General features: G+C 40.4%; 2 protein-coding genes and 1 non-coding gene across 3 annotated transcripts; 2 read left to right on the top strand and 1 right to left on the bottom strand.

Moving 5' to 3' along the window:
• Positions 1 to 294: 294 nt before the first annotated feature.
• ppp4r1l (protein phosphatase 4, regulatory subunit 1-like) lies at positions 295 to 16,290 on the top strand. The gene is made up of 20 exons (XM_026166922.2): positions 295 to 390; positions 3,351 to 3,395; positions 3,665 to 3,794; positions 5,787 to 5,893; positions 6,000 to 6,142; positions 6,257 to 6,403; positions 7,319 to 7,426; positions 7,935 to 8,000; positions 8,248 to 8,406; positions 8,959 to 9,083; positions 9,631 to 10,136; positions 10,221 to 10,531; positions 11,564 to 11,650; positions 11,787 to 11,972; positions 12,712 to 12,873; positions 13,090 to 13,190; positions 13,414 to 13,534; positions 13,956 to 14,090; positions 15,268 to 15,409; positions 15,834 to 16,290. The coding sequence occupies exons 1-20, from the start codon at positions 384 to 386 to the stop codon at positions 15,977 to 15,979; spliced, it is 2,934 nt and encodes a 977-aa protein (XP_026022707.2). The 5' UTR covers positions 295 to 383; the 3' UTR covers positions 15,980 to 16,290.
• Positions 16,291 to 19,178: 2,888 nt separating this feature from the next.
• On the bottom strand, positions 19,179 to 20,541 carry bcdin3d (BCDIN3 domain containing). Its single transcript, XM_026166919.2, has 2 exons — positions 20,287 to 20,541; positions 19,179 to 19,893 (listed from the first exon to the last, which is right to left on the bottom strand). Exons 1-2 carry the CDS (start codon positions 20,488 to 20,490, stop codon positions 19,354 to 19,356), a joined length of 744 nt encoding a protein of 247 aa, XP_026022704.1. The 5' UTR covers positions 20,491 to 20,541; the 3' UTR covers positions 19,179 to 19,353.
• Positions 20,542 to 21,200: 659 nt separating this feature from the next.
• Positions 21,201 to 23,444, top strand: LOC113021987 (uncharacterized). The gene is made up of 2 exons (XR_013908958.1): positions 21,201 to 21,487; positions 22,982 to 23,444. It is a non-coding gene; the product is annotated as an uncharacterized LOC113021987 (transcript).
• The last annotated feature ends 4 nt before the right edge of the window (positions 23,445 to 23,448 follow it).

The raw sequence follows: 23,448 nt of genomic DNA, 5'->3' as shown, positions 1-23,448 counted from the left end.
TAAAACGTCCTGCAGGTCGTCGTATTTGCCATGTTGTGATTATTGTAAACAGCTACCTCCACCACATCGCCGAGTCTCCATCTTGAACTACGGCATGCGATCACGTGACTGCTTCGGCTTTTTTTTCTTCCTTTCTCCTTTTTTTTCTTTTGGAGATACACAAAGCCCTCCCCACAGGCGCTATTTTAATCTCACTTATGTCGAGTTTTTGCCCGAGATGAGTAACGTTTTTCGATATAGTTGTTTAATACGTAATTAACCAGTGAAAAGCAGCATCAGGAAGTACTTTCAGGAAGTAGTTTGCCTCAGTGTTTGAGTGACAGCTGTGCGGCGGTGACAGCCCACACGGGACGGCAGCCCGCAGAGCCGAGCCGACGCTCAAGATGGCAGGTAATGGCACTTTTTAACCCGAGTTTTCTTTAATATTTTGGCGCTGTGCTGGCATTTGTAAAGTGTTTTCGGGCAGTTGAGGTTTTTAGTAGTTAAATAACGGCTTCTGCTCCACTTCCTGTGTAGTACTGCAGGACGAAGTGGGAGAGAAGTCAAGCGAAAGGGCTAGACAAGCCATGTTAGCAAACTTAGCAGCATCTAGCAGGCTAAGCTAACGAAAGCTCCTTACGGGGTATCGAAATGGGTGACTTTGGGACTACACTGAATCATATATTTGCTCATTGCATGTAGATTACTTTTTTAGTCTCTTCAGACCTCGATGGGAGAATACTATGACCCGTGTTTATTATCGATCTGTTATCATAGCAAACGCGAGCGAGTTGACCTAGCCAACGTTAGCTGAGTTGCTAAAGTCATGATCAGCCATAAGCTGACCAAATCCTGTTTTACATCACAACAAAGGCGCGATGTTGTTTTGTGCCAGCGTGGTTTTTTGGGGTGTTGTTATATATATTATGCCGTTGATTATTCTACTCATGAAACGCCTCGTTTAATGTGTGATTTCGAGGTAGGCACTGTATTATATTTAGAGCACATTCCCTTGCTTGCCCAGCTGTAAACACTGGCTTCTCCTCATGGGACTTATTTCTGGTCTCTTCCGTTGACTACAAACCCCCCATCTGCTATTGTCCTATATCGAGGGCTGGGTGGTATTGAAAATAAACAGTGAGAGAAGGTCTTCTTGTGCTAGATAACATGATTACTCACACATTTGTTTTTGAAAATGTGCTAATTTGTAAATAGGGGGAAAAGAACTTTAAATGCATTTAGCGTAGGGCTGTAAATATAATTTTAAGCCATTATTATTTTTATGGATTTGGTACTTACTACTATTAAACGAATAAATCCCAACCAAAATATAATTCGACTTTTATCAAAAAATAAATAAATCTGATAATTACCTGTTCATTCATATATATATATATATATATATATATATATATATATATATATATATATATATTAGATTCGAAGATATTTATATATGTTAAGGAGCGAATATATAAATTAAACTGAATTGAATTGATCAGCTCAGGTCTTGCAGTTTGGAGAGGCATTGAGGCAAGACTCTAATGGTTTGGACATGCAGAGGAGGGGATGGTGAATATGCTAGATAAACGAAGTTAAAGATGGATCTGCGAGGCAGGGGGGGGAAGAAGACCACAGACAAGCTACATGGATGTAGTGAAGGAGGACATGTATGGTTGATGTGAAAGGAGGCTGGTTAGAGATAGTGTGAGATGAAGACAGATGGCGTGCTGTGGCGACCCATGATGAATATATATATATTTTCATCATATTTTGAGATATATATATATATATATATATATATATATATATATATATATATATATATATATATATATATATATATATATATATATATATATATATATATATATCTCAAAAATACAGTTTTTACATTGCATTTTGCAAACTACTTTGCAGTTTATCATGACTACGTCTTTTGACTCTGCTGCATGTGATGCGGAAAGTGCTGAGCTGAGCCAACAGCCTAGCTGCTGTGCTGGAGAAACTGTTATGACAGCAATTCTGAATTATTGAGCCGTGTTTTTATATCGGCACATATCAGACAATACAAGTGCAGACCAGTATGACGCATATGAGACGGGTGACATGCCAATCTGGCCATATTCAAGATGTTTGGCATTATTCAATATGAGTTGCTTGAAATCTCTGATATTGAGCCAGTGGAAAAAAATAAAAACAAATAACTAAAATATCAGCTTGAATGGAGTGATAGGGTAAAGTTTAACCTGGAAATTGAATTTCCTATCAAGTAATTCTGCAATCATTAATCATGACCGTGTTATGTCTTTTTGCAAGATGAAAGAAAAACAAAAAGTGTATTAAGTGCTGTGGTTGGCTGCAATTGAATGCACAATGAGGGTTGGATTTATTGTATTAGGTACACCAAGCTAAAAAGAATGCAGTCCGATACAACCTTATACATTTTGTCATAATTAAGGATTTAATGTTCAGTTTAAGACGATCAAACTGTCTGTGCAGTTTGGAGGATGAAGGCCTTCATGTTATGCTATATGCATTGTAATAGATGATTGTTAAATCCATTTTCATCAGGGAGGATTGTCAGAAAAATAAATGCATTAGCATTTAATAGAGTGCAGTTTAAATAGCACCAAACTGACAATTGAATGATCTCACGATAATAACCTGCATTGTTCATCTGTGCTTTTATGGATGTGCACTTGACCATTGCAGCTTATTAACTAAAGAAAACTGTGCAATGAAGCAAAAAATGAAATTATAAATTATTCTTGATCAAGAAAATTGGGGGTGGATATCAGTCAGTTTGTTTCTTTAATTGATTCTGTTCAATTTAATGTGTTAGGAGATCAAAGTAGGCCTAGACAGGTTTTCACTGTTAAACCAGCTTTTTTTATTATCACCTCTGTATCTGCTTGACCATGGTGTAGAATAAAGTTTTTTTTTTTTTTTTTTTTGTTTTTTTTTTAAAGGCTTGCACAAGATTAAAATGTGTGAAAGCCCCAATTGCCAGTTTGTGGTCATTGTTTTTTGCCAACACTGATGAATGGATGCTATTCTGATGAATTGCACAGTTTGTTACCTGTTTTTAACTGGAGTCTGATCTCAGCTCCCTTCGCTAATCACTGTGATAAGCATTGATTGGATTTGCTTCTCCTCCAGGCCATAGCAGTGACAATATCACTTGAATGCATCAAGTTTCGCTTTCACCAAGTGATGACATTAGGGAGACTACTGTGATTTATTGCTAGGAGACTTTGCCCCCTCTTAGTAATTGACTTACTCTAAATGTGCCATTCAGACCAGGGTGTCAATAAGAGATGGTTCTTCCGCCATGGATCCCTACCTCACTAACTGCCTTGTTATTGCAGGTCTATCTTTATACTTTGAAGATGGCCATGATGATCTGGATGATTGTAAGTATGCCAATAACACTGCACTAAAAATAGCGTACTATTGTAGAATTATTTAATTTCATATAACAGGAGCTTTGTTCAACAGGGTCCTAGATGGAAATACTTTAAAAAAGATCTATATATTTAAAGCTAGTTGACTCAGTACCTTTAGCCTGGCACTCTCACTACTGTTTTACCCATTGGCCATCATTTAGGCCCTTAGTATTTGAAGTCGTTTGAATAGTCATCCAATATGTATATCTAAAATCATCTTTATTTTGTTCCCACAGTTGGATTTGATGACTATGGTACAGAGTGCGACGGTATCCGCATCACAGCCTTCCTGGATGCAGGACAAGATAACCTTACTCCTCTCGGGAGGCTAGAGAAATATGCTTTCAGCGAGAATGTCTTCAACAGGTAAGCAGAGGCCCGTGGTCAAGCTGGTCATGCATTAGTCTGCAAAAGCAAAGAACATTTGTGGATAGGTTGACACACCATATTCTGCAATGTAAACACTGAGCAATAAATATTTTATGACTGAAAACTGACCTGCTGGCTTTGACCACAACTCAGATCTCACTTTACGACAATATTCTACAGCTACTAGAGCTGTCTTTGGTATTTGAAGCTCACTGAAATTATTTTAAACCAGTGGCTGCTATAAGGAACTTTGGAAGTAATTGTATGTATACTAAAATGCTTCAGTTTAGCTACTGTTTCCAAAATGTCTGTCCAAAGCTATCTTCACAGTAATGTATGTTTTCTCTTCTGAGCTGTCCGTCCATCCACAAGAAGCCCATGTAAATTTTCTCACTTAAAGCTTGTGTGTGGTAGTTGTATCAAAATTACAAAAGTATCTTATTTCCCGTATTTGATATAAAGTAAAATTTCTTTTGTTTTTTCCTAACTTAAAGAAGGATGAATTGACTTTGTTGGGTTTTGATGGCTAATGTGAACAGGTGCGTGGTCATCCAAACTTAGCAGCAAAACTGTAGACATGTCGGCATGATAAGTAGGGGTGGGGGGAAAAATTGATACTGTGTAGTATCGTGATATTTTGTTTGCTAATAATGTATCGATACAGGGACAGCAGAAATCGATATTTTGTTACAAAAAAAGTTTTTGTGGACTGGAACATGCTCTGACTTCAGAGCATGTTGATCAGCTCCTTTTTCTGAGCAAGAATCCTGACATTCCCTCACTGTCCAAATGTGTTTAACTTGTTTTTTGGCAGCAATAAACATGACAGTTTACTTATTTTAATTTAAGACATGTTTTATTTTAATTAAGTTTAAAACTTTTTTATGTAATGTAAAATTATATTTTGTTTTAGTTTACTTTCAAATTCTTCTGTTGCTGAAGGGGCTGCATAGTTTTCATAAATTGCATAGTTCAGAATAGCTATAATTGTACCAGATGGTTGCATTCAGTTAAGTTGGACTAGACTGTAATACAAACCGTTCAGTTTGTCAACAATAAAACTGACTGAAATGAGAGAAAGACTGAGTGCGAGGCTTTGATATTAGATAAAATGAATATTGATAAAGTTTACCTTTATGTACAGAATCTGAATATCGCAAAATATTTAAAAAAAATTGCAACAATATCGTATCGTGCGTTAAGTATTGTGATAATATCGTATCGTGGGATGTATGGTGATCCCCACCTCTAATGATAAGAATGTGTGCCAGTAGCATTACAACAAATTTTGAAGGTCTTATCATCAAGGAAACATGTGCAAATCAATGGAGGGGAGCGAGGAAACATCTGTTAAAAGTCACTTCTTGTATAAAAATCTTTAAGGAAATGTAGCCAGATATTGAGACAAACTTTTCATCAACTTTCCTCAGTTGGGAAATAGTTGCTTAAAAGACTTGTGGCAACATAAGGTTGCACTGAGATAGCCTTTTGTTTTCTGGCCTTCATTCAGAAGTCATCTCTAAGCCTTTTGTTATGGTTTTTTTTTTTTTTTTTAAACCCGTACTGTGAAGGACTTAACATAGAGCCCTGTGTGGAGGCTGGCTGTCTGGCTTTAGAGTGATTATTGTAATCCCTCTCTGTTATATGTTTAAAGGATATTTAGTTTAAGGTCTGTTTTTCTGTTATCAGTGTATAAAGGGGAGGTATTTAGTCTGACACAGGTCAGGTGGGTAAAAAAACAAAGCAGAATAATCAGAGGTGTCTCCAACCTCAAAAGCTGCTCGTGTCTCTACACGAACGCCTTACATTCCAGTCTTTATGCTTTTCATGCTCAGCTTTGCAGGGTTAAAGCTCTGCTGTCATTTCCTAATGCACGTGTGTGTAATGCACTTGACAGCTCTGTCAGTGCGGTGTGTCACGCTGTGTGCTTTTGAAACTTGTAGGTATTGGCAGGCAGTCCACTAACTTGAAGCTCTCATTGCTTTCTAGGCAAATCGTGGCTCGTGGCCTGCTTGATGTGCTTCGAGAGTTCAGTGACAATGAAAATGACTTTATTAGTGTCATGGAGACCGTTGCGAGAATGTCGGAAGATGGAGGTAGCTGTATTTTCGTTTTCACAGTATGTAGCTGTGGTTGCAGTTTATTCTATTTTATTTTTTTAATGTGGTGCATTAATGAAATATTGCAATTTGTGTAACTAAGAGCCCACAGTCCGAGCTGAGCTGATGGAGCAGATTCCTAACATCGCCATGTTTTTGCATGAGAGTCGGCCCAACTTCCCTGCTGCTTTCTCGAGATACTTGGTACCAATTGTTGTCCGGTATCTCACTGATCCGAATAACCAGGTAAGTCTGTAGACCTAAAGAAAACAAAAATAAGGTAATTGCAGAAATTCATATGAATTGGTATTGTTCGTTTGCCTTGTTTTGTTTTTAACCTCTGACCCTTGTATTTTTAAGGTGCGGAAGACGAGTCAGGCAGCACTGCTCGTCCTGCTGGAGCAGGGCCTCATCTCTAAAGCTGACATGGAGACCAAAGTTTGTCCAGTTCTACTCGACCTCACAGAACCGAGCAGTGACGATGACTACAAAATTGAGGCAGTGGCTGTAAGACAACACTGTATTTTAACGAAAAATGTTTAAAGAAATGTTGTAGTGGTTCTCAAACTGCGGGGCGGGGATCACCAGGAGAAAAGCGGGGAGTTAAACTACGTAAACTTTTATGTAAAATAACCTCTGTTTAACTCAAATTCAAGTTGAACCCTGTTTTGTGTGGTTATAATCAAGAATAGTAAAATATAAAAATTGTGATATGTGGAGCACACCAGAGGAATGTTTTAGTATTGTAGCTGGAGATTGGGCTTGATGTAGTACGGCAGAATAAAAACACTAAACTGGATTTAGGCTACAGGTGTAGGTGTGACTTAGCAGTTAAACCTGTGAAGTTCTGCCCAGGTAGAAACCTTCAGTGGTGTCTTTTTATTACATTCTGGGACAAGTTTCTAAATGGTTTAAAATGAGTAAATAAGGACAGCAATATCATTGTACAGCATAATTTAATCTAAAGGTACCAAAGTTAAGTGGATTTTCTTTTATTAGTGGCACTTTTAGCGCATAAGCGATTCACTAATTTACTTAACTCAAATCAGTTTTTTTTTTTTTTTTTTTTTTTTTAATAATAATAATAATAATAATAATAATGGATACTTTATTGATCCCCATGGGGAAATTACTTGTTTTTCCTCTGCATTTGACCCATTCACTCAGTGAAGCAGTGAATGAAACCAGATTCATCCCCCTGAAACCTTTTATCATATAAACACAAACCCCTTCCTTTACTATTTACTCTTAATAACCCAATTTTTATTTATTTTTGTTCCTTTTCAACCTCAGTGCACATCTTATTTCTCTGAGGTTTTCTGTTAATTTCATGGTTCAAGGTTAATAAAATGAACCAGTAAACCGAGACACACTCGGAGATTGTGATGACACTAAACTCTGTTCTTGTTCTTCTCTGTACAGATCATGTGTAAAGTTGTCACCATGTTGAGCAAAGACACAGTGGAGCACTTGTTGCTGCCACGTTTCTGTGAACTGTGCAGTGATGCCAGACTCTTCCAAGTGCGCAAGGTAACGAGCTCAACCCGAAGGTATCTTTAAAACTCAGAGATGACTTAAAGCAGATGTTTAGACTGAAGTCACAACTTTGACAGTAAAAATTTAATTGTGGTTCTGCTGTTCCATTAGTGTAAATCCAATCACTCATTGAGCTAACTTTAATTCGTTTATGTGCGGTAACTTAGCTTACACTGCGCTGTTGTGTATTCAGTGTGGAATTTTAATTGGCTGGCGTAACTGGTGCCAGTTGGGGAACACGATTTAGGAGCCGTAAAGGTAGTTTAACTTGGCAGATAGCTTGTTATAGAAACTTGTATAAAAAGCATTTTATAAAGCAATCTGCCTCAAGGCTGCACTCTGAATGAATCATACAAATCAGTACAGGTTCCTATTTGTGATATTGGGACTCAACTCTTTTTAAGATGCTGTTTCTTGGTACCTTCTTATTCATTCAGGAACATTAATTTTTTTACAGTTTTACTCTTAACACAGAGACATTGGTATCATTTTTGTATTACAGGTGTGTGCAGCCAATTTTGGAGAATTTTGTTCAATTGTAGGCCAGGAGGCCACAGAAAAACTGCTGGTAAGATGCCCAATACTGTTTTTCTCACAGATTCGGTGTGTAATTTTATGCTATTATGCAAGATGAAAGTTTAGTACTGTGTCCTTGAAGCTTTTCTTTAGATGTGCCTTATGAATTTGCATAAAGTGCCTTATGTTGTGTTAAACTGTTGTGTAATCAGAATGATGTTATGTAACGTTTGCACGTCAGTAGTTTCTTCATGGTTTAAGGTTTCAGGCTGTACTGATGTGACTTTATTTTGACATAGATGCCCAAGTTCTTCGACCTGTGCTCAGACAGCCTTTGGGGCATCAGGAAAGCCTGTGCCGAGTGCTTCATGATGGTCTCAAATTCCACCTCTCCAGAGGTGCGGCGCTCCAAATTGTCCCCCCTGTTCATCAGCCTCATCAGTGACCAGTCCCGCTGGGTAAGATACACAAACACATGAGGACAGAGAGGAAAATAACTTGGAAATGGAAGAAGGGGGGGGTGGATTTTGTTAAAATTACAATAACAATCAAGTGTAACGTCCTGAGTGGTGTGATGAAATTAGGGCAGTTGTTGCTTGGAGCTATCTTACATCCATCTTCCCTGTTTTCGATGCGGTATGCTTGCAACTTGTCAGACTTTCAAACTGGGACTTGAAATCAGAGTGTTGTCCTTTTGATGTGTCTAAAATTAAGAGCAGAATACACATTTTCTTCTGTGTAGCAGCACAGGATCATCATCTAACCAGATCCACAAGCTCTGTGTGTGTGTGTGTGTGTGTGTGTGTGTGTGTGTGTGTGTGTGTGTGTGTGTGTGTGTGTGTGTGTGTGTGTGTGTGTGTGTGTGTGTGTGTGTGTGTCTTTTTGTTTCTGAGCTTGCAGTTTGTGTACTATCTTTTGAGGGTATTTCTTACCTCATCGTTTCTAAGACTGATAAAATTTGAATGATTGGCACAGTGAGCAAGACAAATTTCTATATACTCCACTTTCAGGTACGACAGGCGGCTTTCCAGTCTCTGGGGCGCTTCATCTCCACCTTTGCTAACCCATCCACCACAGGCCTTCACTTCAGAGAGGATGGTGCACTACTAGAGGTCCCCAGATGTACATCTGACAGGTAAGATCACCTGTTTATCACTGCTATAACAAGAAGCATTAAGAGACTCAGAAATGTCCTTCTTTTGTCATGTCCACATAGTTTAAGACGAAATGCGTATGTCTCGAGTCGTGTCTTCTTAGGTCTGGATGTTTAGGCCATTAAGTAAGCTGTGAAATGTAGTTCAGGCTGTGATTATATCAACATGCAGGAGGTTTGAGTTTGGTCTTGGCACAGACGCTTCTGACTGTTGCATCATCAGTTAAGTGAATCATGGTTTGAATTCACTGGGTGTGACCTGAATGGTTCAGTTTTCTTTTCATTTTTTATCAGTTTTTATGTGGAGGGGAAAAAATGTCAAATAAATGGAACAGATTTTATTTTATTTTATTTTTTTTTTCTTCATGAATCCTCAATCTTCCATTAAGCTTTTAAGTGTGCTTCTGTTTACAACTTAAAAAAAAATCTGTCGGAGGTAAAAGGCAATTGGAAACATTTAACTGCTGGCTTTGAATGGATGCATCTACTCAAAGTTATCTACAATTTCTTTTTCTCTTCCTCATTTCAGCGGCTGTTCCCTAAACTCCCTGAACTGCTCTGACATTAGCAGCTGCCACACAGAAAGAACCATCACCCACACGCCTCCAAACCAGGACGGGCGCGCCACGCCGTCACCAGAACATGTGTCAACAGCTGACAGCGAGGAATTGCACAACTTTGATAACAGCCACACCTTAGTCCCTGAAGAGATGCATGGCGGTTTCACCCACACAAACAGCAGTGATAGCCCGACAGCTACAAACAACGCTAAGAACACGAAAGAGGCGGAACAGACAGACGAGAACTTTAATTCTTTTCACTATTGGAGGTCTCCTTTACCTGACATCAGCGGGGAACTGGAGATGCTGAGTTGTCAAAAAATGGAAGAGGTAAAGGAGGAAAAGAGAGAAGAAGAGGAACCTACAGAGAATTGTAATGATTCCAAGTCTAACCATGGCAAACAAGCTACCAGCGACCAGATCCAGAAGGTTTTGGACTGTTTGCAGCCACACATGGATGACCCCGATGTACAAGGTAAGGATACGCAGGTAGAATATCTTTTGTCTTTTTGTACTGAACTGGCATGTAGATTCAGCTTTGCATGTAATTCGCCTCCAGCTCAAGTTCAAGTGTTGTCGGCAGCTCTAAAGGCAGCCCAGCTCGACAGTCCGACAGACGACAGCCCGACTGAACCCCAGCCAGAGCTTCAGCCAGAGCTTCAGACTGAAAACGGTGCAGACAGCCCTTCTGCAGAGAGTGAAAGTTTGGAGGTTCAGTCAGAGATAGAGGTGCAATCCACAGACGAAGAGCAAATGTCAAAAACTCCCACATCCTCAGAGTCGTGCCCCATCCAGGAGCAAGGAGACGAGGAAACGCAGACGGAGCCACTGGAAAACCAGGAGCAGTCTCCTCCCGACTCCCCCGTTCTGGTACGAGCCAGTGACTGTCAACTAATGTGACTGGATTTTTCTTGATGCAAGTAGTTGACAGTATTTTCACACTGCTGTAATGCATACTCTATTATTGCAGCTAAACTAAAACTAGGTGTGAGCTAGAACGTCTGTTCTGTCTTGTGGCATCACTGATGATCAGAACATGCATTTCTGTGTGTTTTCATTCGTGAAGTTAATGTTTGTTCTGCAGGATTTGATAAAGAAATGAAATGCCAAATCAAGTCAGCATTTTTTCCCTTTACTTTACATTTAGCTTATAATTCCATAAAAATTATAGAAAGAAACCCAACACTCAGTGATTCATTCCCTTGTGAGCAAGCTTTTGGTTGCTGGAGGTTTTTTTTCCTCCTCGCTGTCTGGTGGCAGCGAGGAGGAAAAAGCCTCCAGCAGAGCCAGGCTCAGGAAGGGTTGGTTGTCTGCTACGACTAGCCGGGGGCTGGATGGGAGGAAAGAGAAGGGGAAAAAAAAAAATAGAAGGATGTAAAGATGTGACGCTTTTAGGAAAGGACACAAACTGAACAGCCAGCTTATTGTGCTGCTTAACCCCAGCTTGGAGTCGCATTTTTATTAAGGAGCTGCAAGTCAGGTTAAGGTTGCTGTAGCTCAAAGCAAAAAGGCACTGCATAATTTTATATTGCTGTGCCAGTGTTGTTGCTATTATGATCAGTGTTGCTCTAGGAGGTCTGCTGGATCTGACCGCTCATGTTATTTGCATTGTCATAGGTTTGCAGCTCAGGGGAAGAGATTGCACTGGGCAATTAGAAAGCCTTTAATACATTAACATTGTGAAAGGCTCAGTTTAAACTAGAAACTGTTTTTTACTTTACGTAATCAAGTGTCTCAAGTCCAGCATGGGTGCGTCTGATATCAAAGGCTCCAGAGCTACATTGTAACTGTTTTTACAAACAGCTGTAACTGATTTCGACCTGGTATGAATTGTTTTTCTCCAGTACTTGGTGCACGTCTGCGATCATTAACAGTATCTGTGTGAATTTGTCATTTCCTCAGGAGTCTGAACTAATTGAGAGTATGGAAGAGGAGGGAAAGGATGACTCCCCTCACAGTCCATTATCTGAGGATAAGCCTAAGGTCCAGGTGAGTCAGCAATGATATTTTCCAACCTATAAATATTGATCGCCATCTAAGAGTTGGTATTGATTAGCACTGACATGGATTAGTCGCTATGCTTGCCTGCTGCTCTGAGTGCAAACGCATTAATCTTCGTTTCCAGAACGTGATCCCGCAGCAGCTGCTGGATCAGTACCTCTCTATGACGGACCCGGCCCGCGCCCAGACGGTGGACACGGAGATCGCCAAACACTGTGCCTTCAGCCTGCCGGGGGTCGCGCTTACTCTGGGTCGCCAGAACTGGCACTGCCTCAAAGATACATATGAAACGCTCGCTACTGATGTGCAGGTAGTAATGCAAACATGAAAGGAAGCACAGGGTTATTTTGGGATTAGATTTGCTGTGTGACTCTAATAGGACAAACAACACCACATGAGAAATCTAAGCTGCCACACTAAGCTGTCACTAACTGACAAAGAATATGTTGTTTGGATTTTGGAGCTCTGGGATTTCTGCCAGACGTTGAGAGCTACTGTGCCGTGTCAGTGGTCAGCTAACTGGAAGCAGACTCCTTGCAGTGTTGAATTTTTATATGCTTCTTATAAGGAAGAGAAGGCAAGAACACAAACAATGACTAAACTTTATTTTGATGGATGACTCTTAAGCATTTCAAGACTACTAAAGTAAATTCTGGATGTGTCACGTGTGGGTTTTTTTTTTTTTTTTTTTTTTTCTTCGACCACAGTGTTGGTCTGGTGGCTTAAGATTTCAACATGTTCCTCTCATGAGTGTCAGTTTCTGAATGACATTTAAATGAGACCTTAACGCAACAGTGTTGGTGTACTTCAAAGAGCAGTGATTGTGACAGCACTCACACTGTTACCCTTTATTTCCTCACAGCACTGAATGTCTCTATAAGCATTAATGTAAGGTTGATGTTTTTCAGTGGTTTAAGTTTTTCTTAGTAATTTGATTGTGTTTTTTGATGTGGAAAAAGAAGCTAAAAGGATGTTTTATAAGCCGTTTCCTTGTTCATGGATGGTGTTATAATCCTTTTATGGCCCTTTCTCTCCTCCCTCGCTCTCAGTGGAAGGTGCGGCGTACACTGGCTTTTTCCATACACGAGTTGGCGGTTATCCTGGGGGACCAGCTGACAGCAGCTGATCTGGTACCCATCTTCAACGGTTTCCTCAAAGACTTGGATGAGGTCCGCATTGGTGTGCTCAAACACCTTTATGACTTCCTGAAGGTAAGATTACAGGTTCACTTACTTCTGGATCAAGTAAGATATAACTTTGGTTCAGCTGTGTTGACATTCACACTTCTGAAATGCTTTGTTTTTACAGCTCTTTGATTTTTAGCACACTCGGTGGCAGAATTTTGTCGTTTCCAGTAAAAACTGAGCCATATTGATAGGCTAGCTCTCTAATTGATCTGCTCTGTGTTCATCTTGTTGTTGTTGTAGCTGCTGCACGCAGACAAGAGGAGAGAATATCTGTACCAGCTGCAGGAGTTCATGGTGACGGACAACAGTCGCAACTGGAGATTTAGATACGAGCTGGCAGAGTATGTCGTCTTTTCTTCCTACTGTCAGGATGAAAAGCTGGAAACACATTTAATTTTAAGCTAACACTCGTTCAGATAGGCTCACATTGTTTTACTGTTTAATTCTGCTCTTGCTGTTTGATTTAACTTCATTGCTCTTAAATTGTGATTCACTTTTTGGTTGATTGTACTAGCGTGTACCGTGTATTTGAGTGAAGCACTCTGCTCCTTTCCCCCTCTGCAGACAGCTGATCCTGATCATAGAGCTGTACAGCCACTATGACGTGTATGATTACCTCAGAGAGATAGCGCTCACACTCTGCTCTGATAAAGTCTCCGAGGTCAGGTGGATCTCTTACAAACTGGTAAGCTTACTTTTTTTTGTTTGTTTGTATTTAAAAACCTTCCACCCTGGATGATTTTAATGATGATTGGTGGGGGGCAGCTTTGGCAGCTTGTAACACATAGCGAGGTCAGCAGAAACTCTGGAAACTTTAGAGGAAATGAATCACTCAAATGGAAGTGTTCATGCGTGGCCTGTGACCGATGAAGTAACGTCCTGATGGCTGTGTTTGATCATCTTGGCTCATCTCCAAGGACACAGTACAGTCGACAGATTAACTGAGGGGAAACCTGTACCGCCAAGTTCTTGTTTGTGTAACAAAGACAAATTCATAATCATGCTAAATATAGATTGGCTTTTCCTTTTAGATGCACTGCAGAGGGAAAAAAATGTAAGTTGTTTTTTTTTCTCAGCAACTCACTCGTCAACTCTTGTGTTCTCAGGTGGTGGAGATCCTGCAGAAGCTTTATGCTTGCGGGGCTGATGACCTTGGCCTGAACTTCATCAACGAGCTCACTGTTAGATTCTGCCACTGTCCCAAGTGGGTGGGGAGGCAGGCCTTTGCCTTTATCTGCCAGGTGGGTAATGCTCATCTCAAGTGTCCCAGTTCTCTCGGCTTTAAATGTCTGTAACTGCATCAGTGACTGTCCATGCTGCTGCTGCTGCTGCTACTGGGAAATGGAATAAAATAAATTAAGTGACAAACCAGATGCCATTTGGAGCTTTGAGGTAAAACAGCCTTCAAGCTGCATATACACGAAGTGTTGAAGCTGACAGCCAGTCATTTAAGGATATTCCAGGCTCTGGTTGCCTAGATAACCTTCTACTAGATTTAGTCCTGGTCAGATGGCAATCAATGATATCCTGTGTGCTTACTGGTGACCTCTTCAGTCACTCACCTGGAAATTGTTTATCTCTGGTCCCACCCATTTCCTGTCGCCTGTGGTTACGTGACCCATAGTCACTGGATGTCATGTAATGTCATTCACTTGTCGGCTTGTCACTTCCTGTTAGGACAAAGCTGAAGTGCCATTTATAAAAGGTTTTTGGGGGAGGGGCATCCCCAAGGAGGTTTGTGAAAAATCACAAACTATGTAATAGAATTATTCCCTTAAAACTACTTTTGTTAATTGGAGTTAAAATTACTGAAGAGCAGGCATTTAGTTTATCAGATGAACAGGAAATAACAGGAAAATTGCAGACCAATCACAGTTGACCCCCCCCCCCCCCCCCCCCCCAAAATCCCCAAATCCCCAAAAGGCTTGTTCTGACCAAGTGGGGGGGAAAAACAGTTATTGTTCCTGGATAATGTATAATTTACTTTCAATAAAAACCTTTGTCCATTTGAATGCAGTGAAAATTTGTCTCTTAATGTAAACAAATGAAAAAAAAAAACAAAAAACATAAGCATGTACATGTCACATGTATATAAACCTCATTATGAATTGTTAATCATGTTAATGTTTAATGTAATACTACATTAGAATTCACAATCTGGTTTTTAAATTGTTATGATGAAATGTGAGCTTTCTCCTGGTGTGTGATTGTTTTAAATGGACAGACGATACATGCAATAGCAGTGGTTGTTTCATGTCATGTTCACGTCGCATAAGAGATGTGCAGTGACATGAGCCTGTTTGTCAGCTTTTCTGTGTGGTCAGATGCTTTCGTTATGTTGCTGCATCACCCTCACTGAGTGCATTTTGACTCACTACTTCCTGCATTTGGTTTGCTCTTGCCAAATATTTCCCATAGGCCGTAGTGGAGGAGGATTGCATGCCCATGGAGCAGTTCAGTCAGCATCTACTGCCCAGCCTGCTCAGCCTCTCATCAGACCCCGTGGCAAACGTCCGCGTCCTGGTAGCCAAGGCTCTACGACAGAGCGTGATGGAGAAAGGTAATCCATAAAAAAAAACTGACTATCTAAAGGTTTTCATACTTCATCAAGAAAAAGTACAGGGCATAATTGTAAAGCTGTCAGCATTCGGTTTTACAAAGTTAACCAACAGCATGGCGTGAGATGTTGGTACACTTGTAGATTTTTGAGCTTTGGGCAGAATCAGGGGTGTCTTTTTTTTTTTTTTTTCCCTCTGTTATCATCATAAGCTTTTGGTCATAACATACTTCTCCCTTTGAGTGTATTAAATATGTTTTTATGTTGGTAACTATATTGAGCTCTGAGATTTAGGTGAGTCGGTGTTGTGACACTGAAGTTGCAGTTGCTTTGTTTCTTAAAGTCAAAGTTACTCTCCCTTCAGCACAAGCTCTGGTCATTTGCTCATAACTTTTGATTCTTCCCACTAACTGAGTTTTGTGTCCAGCGTACTTCAAGGATCCGGGCTGTGCTTGCGCTGACGAGCTGGAAGAGACCGTGATGGCTCTGCAGTCCGACAAGGACCGGGACGTCCGCTTCTTTGCCAGTCTGGACCCAAACAAAGGCTTGATAGACACTGCCCCCCTGATCTAGCCTCTGCTCTCCCCCTCCAAGCCCTGTTACAGCCCACCTGCCTGTCTTACCTACCTGTTTGTTTGACTGACACCCAGTCAGTTGTAAACTGCAACACCAGCACCTGACCAGATTCCCCAGCCGCTCGCCTGCTGGGCAGATTCACACCGACGACCACTTGAGAAACGATGGCAGATGTTCAGGTTGCTACGTTAAAAGTATGAGCATGCTCAGACACCACAGCTCTGTCTCTGGTTGGGCAATACAAAGCGCACATTACCTTCACAGCAACAACAATGAGGAGAAGAATAAAGAAAAAAAAAAAAAAAAAAGAGCAAACTTGTGAATTTTCATAAGATGAGCAGGACTCAGACGTCAGCTGGACTGCTTTGCGTCAAGCTGCCGTATTTTACACCTGAACTTTCCCTCTGCCTCCTCCACACTAACATCGACTCAGTCCCCAAACACAGACTTGTAAAACTACGACAGGCTCTCTGTCTCCAAAGCTAATTCTAAGCTTGACTATGAAATTGAGGTTTTGTTCTTGTGTCTTTTTTTTTTTTTTTTTTTTTCTTGTGAATTTCTTAACGAACAAGCGGGCGAGGCCTGCCTGACTCTGATGTGTGCACTAACTCAGGGGGACTCATCTGAATCTCAACAGCATTATTAGCTTACACATTAAGCAGAAGCTCCTGGATCCCTCATGGAAAGAAAACAAAAAACAAAAAAATCTCCAGCAGTCTGAGCAGCAGACCAGCCAAACCAAGTAGCTCTGCTGGTGTCTCGCGCCTCAGTTCATCTTAAATGCCTGTTGTCTCAGACATCCTTTTGTCTTCTAAGATGTCCTCTGGGTTATTGTCTGTTCACTTCTAGCTTCTCATGTTTCTCCCCCTCTCCTTCACCTGGTCTTCATGGGCCACTAAAACCACTACTGCTGCACAGAAGTAAATGCGATTCTGCCACTCAGCGTAACTCAATTAAATTCATATCTTTTATAAAATAACAATGACCTAATGAACTTTTGATTGCTTCCCTGCTCCGTGTCTGTTAACCAAAAATGTGACACAAACTGTCTCCCAAAGAGCAGGAGGCTGATGAAATACCTCTGCTTGGACATGACTGGCCAGTGTGAGGAGCATCTGTGGTTCAAACAGGCTCTGAATGTCCTCAGTTGGTGATTTATTTTATTTTTTTCCCCTGTGGTGTTAACTCAGACATTAATAACAAGGGCTCATGAAATGACACAGGGTGATGCAAAACTCAGAGAGAAGAGGAAGAAAGCAAGCACATTGATGGATGATTTTTTTTTTTTTTTTTTGGCATGTTTTTTTTCCCCCCTCAAACTTTGTGTTTGTGTGCGTGTGTGTGTGTGTGTGTGTGTGTGAGATTGTGTGCGCGCGTGTTTAAAGGTCCATTTCACTTAAGGTCGACCTCCTGATATTGAGTTGTGACCACGGTGGTGTTCAGTGGATCCGACTGACCGGTTGTAAATTAGGAAATAGGAACGGCAGTGTTAGTAGGCTAAAAAGATGCCTGATCATTGTTTCCCTGTCTCGGTGGAATTATTTCAAGTATGAGATTTTTCACAATTTTGGACAGCTTTGAACCTGTGGAAAAAACATTATGGAACCAAGGCCAGTGTAGTCGGGTTTTCACCCGGTTTGAGATGCGTTATAAATATTGGGAGCAGTCACCAAGTCACTTTGTAGTCTCTCAAGCTTGTCTGTTCTTCCTCTCTTGTATATGGTAACCCCCCCCCCCCCCCCCTTTTTTTTCTGTTTTTTTTTTTTCTGTTTTTAGCTTAGAAATAAGTTGAAAACTTAAATCGATTGTGGTGTGTGAGCTTTGCATCTCAAGTCCTCCTTCCTTTGAAAGGAGAGCTCACTGCAGTAATGGCGGTGTCCACTCATCTGTCTGTCTGCAATTTGTGTCCCATCTCATTTTTTTTTTTTTTTTTAATGTAGAACAGTTAATATATACATTTTATGAGAATTATTTTTCTTTTTCAATTATGCACCACTGTTCAAAGATTTTATATCCTAACTTTACAAAATTTACAACCTTTGTAATATTCAATGGTTTCTTTTAAAAAGACATTTTATGTAATGTTATTTTTAGTATTCTGTAATTAAAATTATGAAAATTACAATGCTGTGTTGGTTGCTTTGTTTTGCCGTTATTGTCTGCTGTGGTTCAGTCATACAAGGTTAATCTGTTGTCCAACATTTAAATGTTAGTTAATGGCTAAAACATTTCCTGGAAATGAACAACAAAGGTTTGAACCACGTAAACAACTGAGCAATCCGATATTAGATGTTTAGATCTCAGCCTATACTGATTTATATGGAGTAAAAGGAAAATCTGACAACTAGTATCAGCTGATGTTCTTATACACTCAGTGGCTACTTTTTTTTAGATCCACAGGTTCTTCACGCAAATATCAATTTGGTCAGTCACATTGTAACTGTGTCATGTAGACATGAAGATGATCTGTTGAAGTTCAAATTGAGCATCAGAATGGAGAAGAAAGGTGATTTACGTGACTGAGTGAGGCTTAGTTGTTAGTGCCAGACAGGATGGTCTTTCATAGTATTTCAGAAACTGGTCATGTACTGGGATTTTTCTCTCAGTTATCTCTAAGGTTTACAGAGACTAGTCAGAAAATATCCAGTAAACTGTTCTCTAGGCTAATGCTAGAGGAGAATGGATAATATTCTTCCAGCTAATAGGCAACAGTAACTTAAATAACCAAGGTCTGCAGAAGAGCAACTCTGAACGCACAATGTGTCGAACCTTGACTACTTCAGCACAAGACTACGTTGGCTGCCACCTCTGTCAGCTAAGAACAGAAAATTACAATTTATACAGACTAACAAAACATTAGAAAAACATTGCCTGGTCTGAGTCTTGATTTCTGCTGCAACATTTAGAAGAAAGGGTCAGAATTTGGAAGAAATCCTAGATCCATCGTTAAGGGTGGTGGTGAAATCGTGCGGGAGGATATGACTCCAGCACAATGATCCATCTGGCATGAAGAAATAAGACTGGGCTGAATATTAAATGTGTACAAAAAAGCGCATTTGATAGTACAGGCTTGATTTCAGGATGCTGTAGCTAGAAGTGTTTTGGACTGATGATGTCATTAAAGCTGTAATGTGTAAATTGCCACAAATTTCTACCACTTATTATCCCCCCACCCCAACACACACACAGGTACATATACACTTGCTTGCACTCTTAAGAGCACAAAGTCTATTTATTATCACTTCTTTAAAATCTTTAGATTTGAAGCAGCAATTTTCTTTAAAAGAAACAAACTAATTGCTGATTAATATCAATCTGTCTTTGTGGTTTCTGCTGTCCTTCCTGCTGATGGGAACTCCTGACAGAGCCCCTCACGTCTTTCTGAAAAGCAGCAGCTTACGGTCCCATGCAGTGCTGCCAAAGCTCTGGATTAGCTCCATGCCACAGTGTCTTTCTAGGTGTTCCCTGGCATGATCTGCCACATCCCCTCGGATCTTCAGGGTCTTAAAGTGGTCAAAGTCCGAGCGTCCCAGCTTCCTCAGCCGCCGGGCTGCAGAGCGATAACACTTCCAGGGCTGGGCCTCCAGCAGAAGGTGCTGGCTCATGGAGGACAGGCGAGAGAGCAGCTGCAGCAGGCCCAAGTCTCCGTGGTTTAAATGGACCCACATGGTCACAGCTAGACACAGACACAAGTGGAAGTGAGAGCAGCCGTGCAGGCTGAGGTAGTCCTGCAGCTGGTTGGTGTCTTTGGTGATGTCGAGAGGGATGAAGGTGATTCTGCTTGGCAGAGGGTTTATCTCCTCCGCTCGCTGAACTAGAGTTTCATCCAAGTCGAAGCCCAGGAGGTGAACTTTCCTCCTATCAGGCTGTTCCTCAGGCACCAGATGTTTGTAGAAAGCTATGCTCAGTTCCTGCCGTTCAGTAGGTGAAAGGAAAGAAAGAGGACAGCTGTTATAGAGCTGACAATTTAAAGTGATCCTTAAAGATCAGCCTCTAAATCTGTTTTAAAGTGTCTCTGAGGAAGGTTTTTAAAGATATAACGTCACCAGAACTTACGTAATGGGTGTGATCCCTTATATCCAAACCTCTGATAAGTCATTCAACTAAAACAAATGTGGTATGAGGACAGAAATTTACATTTAATTATTAGTCTGGATTATAAAAATGAGTCTAAAAGCAAATATGAGCATTTATGCATAATCGAGAACATATCAAAAAGTCCTGCCTATTTAAAGGGGGCCACTTAGGGATATGGCCTAAATCATTAGTATGTATGCATGAAAAAACAACAGAGGTGGACTTACCCCTGAGTTACAGCCCACGTCCACGATCAGCGTGGTCTCATCACTGTATCCTAAATCCCTGAGCAGAGCCGGTGGAATCAGACTCAGGCGGTTCTCCGGAGGGTTGAAGCTGTAATAATTTATGAAGTTACCGTAAGGAGCGGCGCCAGGATCGTTTATTTCATCGTCAGCATCAGCCTTGCTGTTCTTCGAACAGGTTGCCATTGTAATATGTGCGTCCCCTAAATGACTCCGGGTAGAAAACAGTGCTGACCGAACTGTTAACTTTATTTAGTTAATTATTTAAAGTTAAATAATATCAAACTAAACTCCTTGTAAGTAAGATCATTTATAAAAAAAAAAAGTACCAAAATGGCTACATATAGCTAGCATATGATCGATAATGACGCTGTTTTGTTTTTAAGTGAATAGTGTTGAACAGTTTCCAGAGTTGAAGTCTAGCACAGTCGCTTAATGGAACTTACTTACTCAAGGGCTCTGGGTTCTAGGAGGCAGGGGTGAGCCAAGGTGGCAACAAGCTGACGTTCAGCCTGACGCCATGGTAACGGTAGCCTCTGATACGGTCTCTGCGTCTACAACAGGGATGTCAAACTCATTTTACACAGTGGGACACATATACAACTCAGTCGGATCTATAGCGGACTGGACAAAAAACAGGATGTGTTTTTTCTTTGGTTTTGTATGAATGGCCACGGGGAAGCTCTACGCTTCCGTATAAAATAGTTGATCACATTTTACTTACTTAAAAAAATAAAAATAAACATGCAGTTTAATTTTGTAGACCACTAAAATTCAACTTATATGATCCTTCTCTAACGTAACAATATTTCACAATTAAAATGCTGTTATTATTATTTATTTATTTTTACCAGGCCATTTTTATTTGTTTCACAGTTTAGCAACTAGCCCTGCCTTTTGTCCCACAATGCACCTTCACTGTAAAATGTTCTTCTGAAATAAACCGTAGCGTCTTGATTAAGTACTACAGGGGAAATATCTAAAAACTCAGAGATTCACTCTGTGTGCTGCCGCAAACACCCCCCGTAAGTAGGTGGCGCGCTGCTGTTTTGCCAAATCAAGAGAAATGTCTCATTTGAGTGCCCGTACCTGCACCTTACGAAAGCGAGTCCGCTAAAGTAGCATAGCAGCTGTGCTGACATTGAGAGTGATAACGCAGGATAGCACAGTCTTATAACTCCAGGTAAGAAAAGACAAAAGTGTTGACCACGAGAGCTTTTTCGAGTCGTGTATCGGTTGTTAATGCGCACGCACAGAGCTGGACAACAGCTGTTTTTGAGCTCATTGACAGGGAGGAGATAACTTGTCCTGTCTGAGAATGAAAACAGCTCCCAGGTGTCCAGCCAAAAAGTGATTTCCGGTGTTCCACGTTAAATGTTTTTTACGTTAACTGGTTAGATTTGTTTATATATTCCACTGTACCACATTCTGCATGTTACACGGCTACCAATCCAATCAATGTGTGTCATTAAATCTGTTTATTTTAAATGCTAACACCCCAAATTCTTATTAAATAATCGAGTTCACTTGTAAGGTGCTCTGTAGCCATCTCCTCTTTTTAAATCCAGTTTGTCGTTTTTTGTTTTTAACCCAGATTAGTGACTCTGATTGGGAACAAAAGCTCCAGCAGCTCAGCGCGGGGGAAACAAGCTACATTTGCTTATTTTGTGCAGAATATTGTGGTGAAATTACCTTTTACTGGGAAGGCAGCAGGTCATGTTAAACTGTGACTATCACCAATTAACGTGGGCGTGTTTCCTAAATCAGCAGCATGTGTTTAACTGCGGATCTAACATCTGGAACTCGGGGATGGAATATGTAAACAAATCTTAACCATTTAGCCTGTATTTAAACTGTTGGAAGTTACTTGTTATAATCTATCAAACATATCTCTCTTTTTGAGGCAGAAAGAACAATCCTGCCACAGGTTAGATGTTGTAGTGCGTTTCTTGTAAAGTAAAAAGTTGAATTAACTGTAACAATGTGTTTTTCAGTAGAAACATAGGCAAAAGGGCAGCTTACACTTCTGTAAAAATACTTTAAGTGGCAAAAAAGACTTGATTGATTCTAATGTTGAACAGAGAAAAGGCACTATAATGCAGAGTCATCAGGAAACTAAAAAAAATATACTTTCTATATAGCACTTTGTAAATCCTGTTGACTCCAATGTTTACCAATATAAGATATTAAAGATACAAAAGCCTTGGCAGGAATAAAAACTAAAAGATTTAATGCCTCACTGCCTCCAGGAGGTCCTGAGACTTAATTAATTTGTAATTAAGGTTTTTGCTGGTGTGATTGGTAAAGCTGAGCTTGTTTGTGTGACAAGCAGGAGCAAATGTTTTTGATAAAATCTCAGTCATCTTGTTCCAGCTTGTCCAGTCCAATGGTGGGAAGTATCAAGTACTTCTCAATAGTTGAGTATTTCCATTTTAGTCTACTACTTGTCAGGAACATGCGGGTTCAGTACTTATATTTAATGCACACGTATAGTAAAAGGTGTGGATGATGGTGATAATGTTGGGAGTATTTATCAAATTAACAGATAACAAATATTCTCTCTTTAATAACTGACTTCAAGTTCTTGATTTAAGAACCAGTGATGTTTGCAGTGTTGTCACTGGTTACTTTTCAGCTTATGAACCCATTTTAATCTCTTGTTCCTGATTTCCTTCAGGATCCCCAGCATGGTAACAGGAAAGCGGCTCGCAGACATCGGCTATCGGGCATTTTCTGCCTCGATGATGCTGCTGACGGTGTACGGGGGCTACCTGTGTGCAATGCGAGGGTACCGCTACATGGAGAGGCAGAAGCAGCTGAAGCTGGCAGCAGAGAACCAGGATCCTGAAGTCATCAAAGACTGACAAAAGCTCTGCTTTTTGCACACATGTGGACATTTCTCATTCCTCCTCGTCTGTATCCAGCAGCGAATCGTGATGTTTATTCTTCAGAGGACACTTGTGTGATTCCAGCAAGGGCACGGCCCCCTTAAAGACGAGGATTTGTTTATAAAGCTCCCAGAAAATTAACCACGAGCATATTTCCATCACTGGCTTCTGTCAAATTCATTCGGAGCTGCACTATTTCAGGAATAAGATGTAATTGTTTGTATTATATGACATTAAATGCATTCAGCTACACAGT

Source organism: Astatotilapia calliptera, chromosome 5, assembly GCF_964374335.1.
Source record: "Astatotilapia calliptera chromosome 5, fAstCal68.1, whole genome shotgun sequence".
In the NCBI taxonomy this organism is placed as follows: Eukaryota; Metazoa; Chordata; class Actinopteri; order Cichliformes; family Cichlidae; genus Astatotilapia; species Astatotilapia calliptera.
This window is presented reverse-complemented; position numbering and strand designations above follow the sequence as displayed.

What these genes read in the sequence shown, in the direction of transcription:
- ppp4r1l (XM_026166922.2), top strand. An exon ending in GGATGACCCCGATGTACAAG is followed by an intron (nt 10,137 to 10,220) that starts GTAAGGATACGC and finishes ATTCGCCTCCAG; the next exon opens with CTCAAGTTCAAGTGTTGTCG. An exon ending in GGTGGATCTCTTACAAACTG is followed by an intron (nt 13,535 to 13,955) that starts GTAAGCTTACTT and finishes TTGTGTTCTCAG; the next exon opens with GTGGTGGAGATCCTGCAGAA.
- bcdin3d (XM_026166919.2), bottom strand. Translation starts at nt 20,490, where the DNA reads ATGGCAACCTGTTCGAAGAACAGCAAGGCTGATGCTGACGATGAAATA. An exon ending in ACGTGGGCTGTAACTCAGGG is followed by an intron (nt 19,894 to 20,286) that starts GTAAGTCCACCT and finishes ACTGAACGGCAG; the next exon opens with GAACTGAGCATAGCTTTCTA.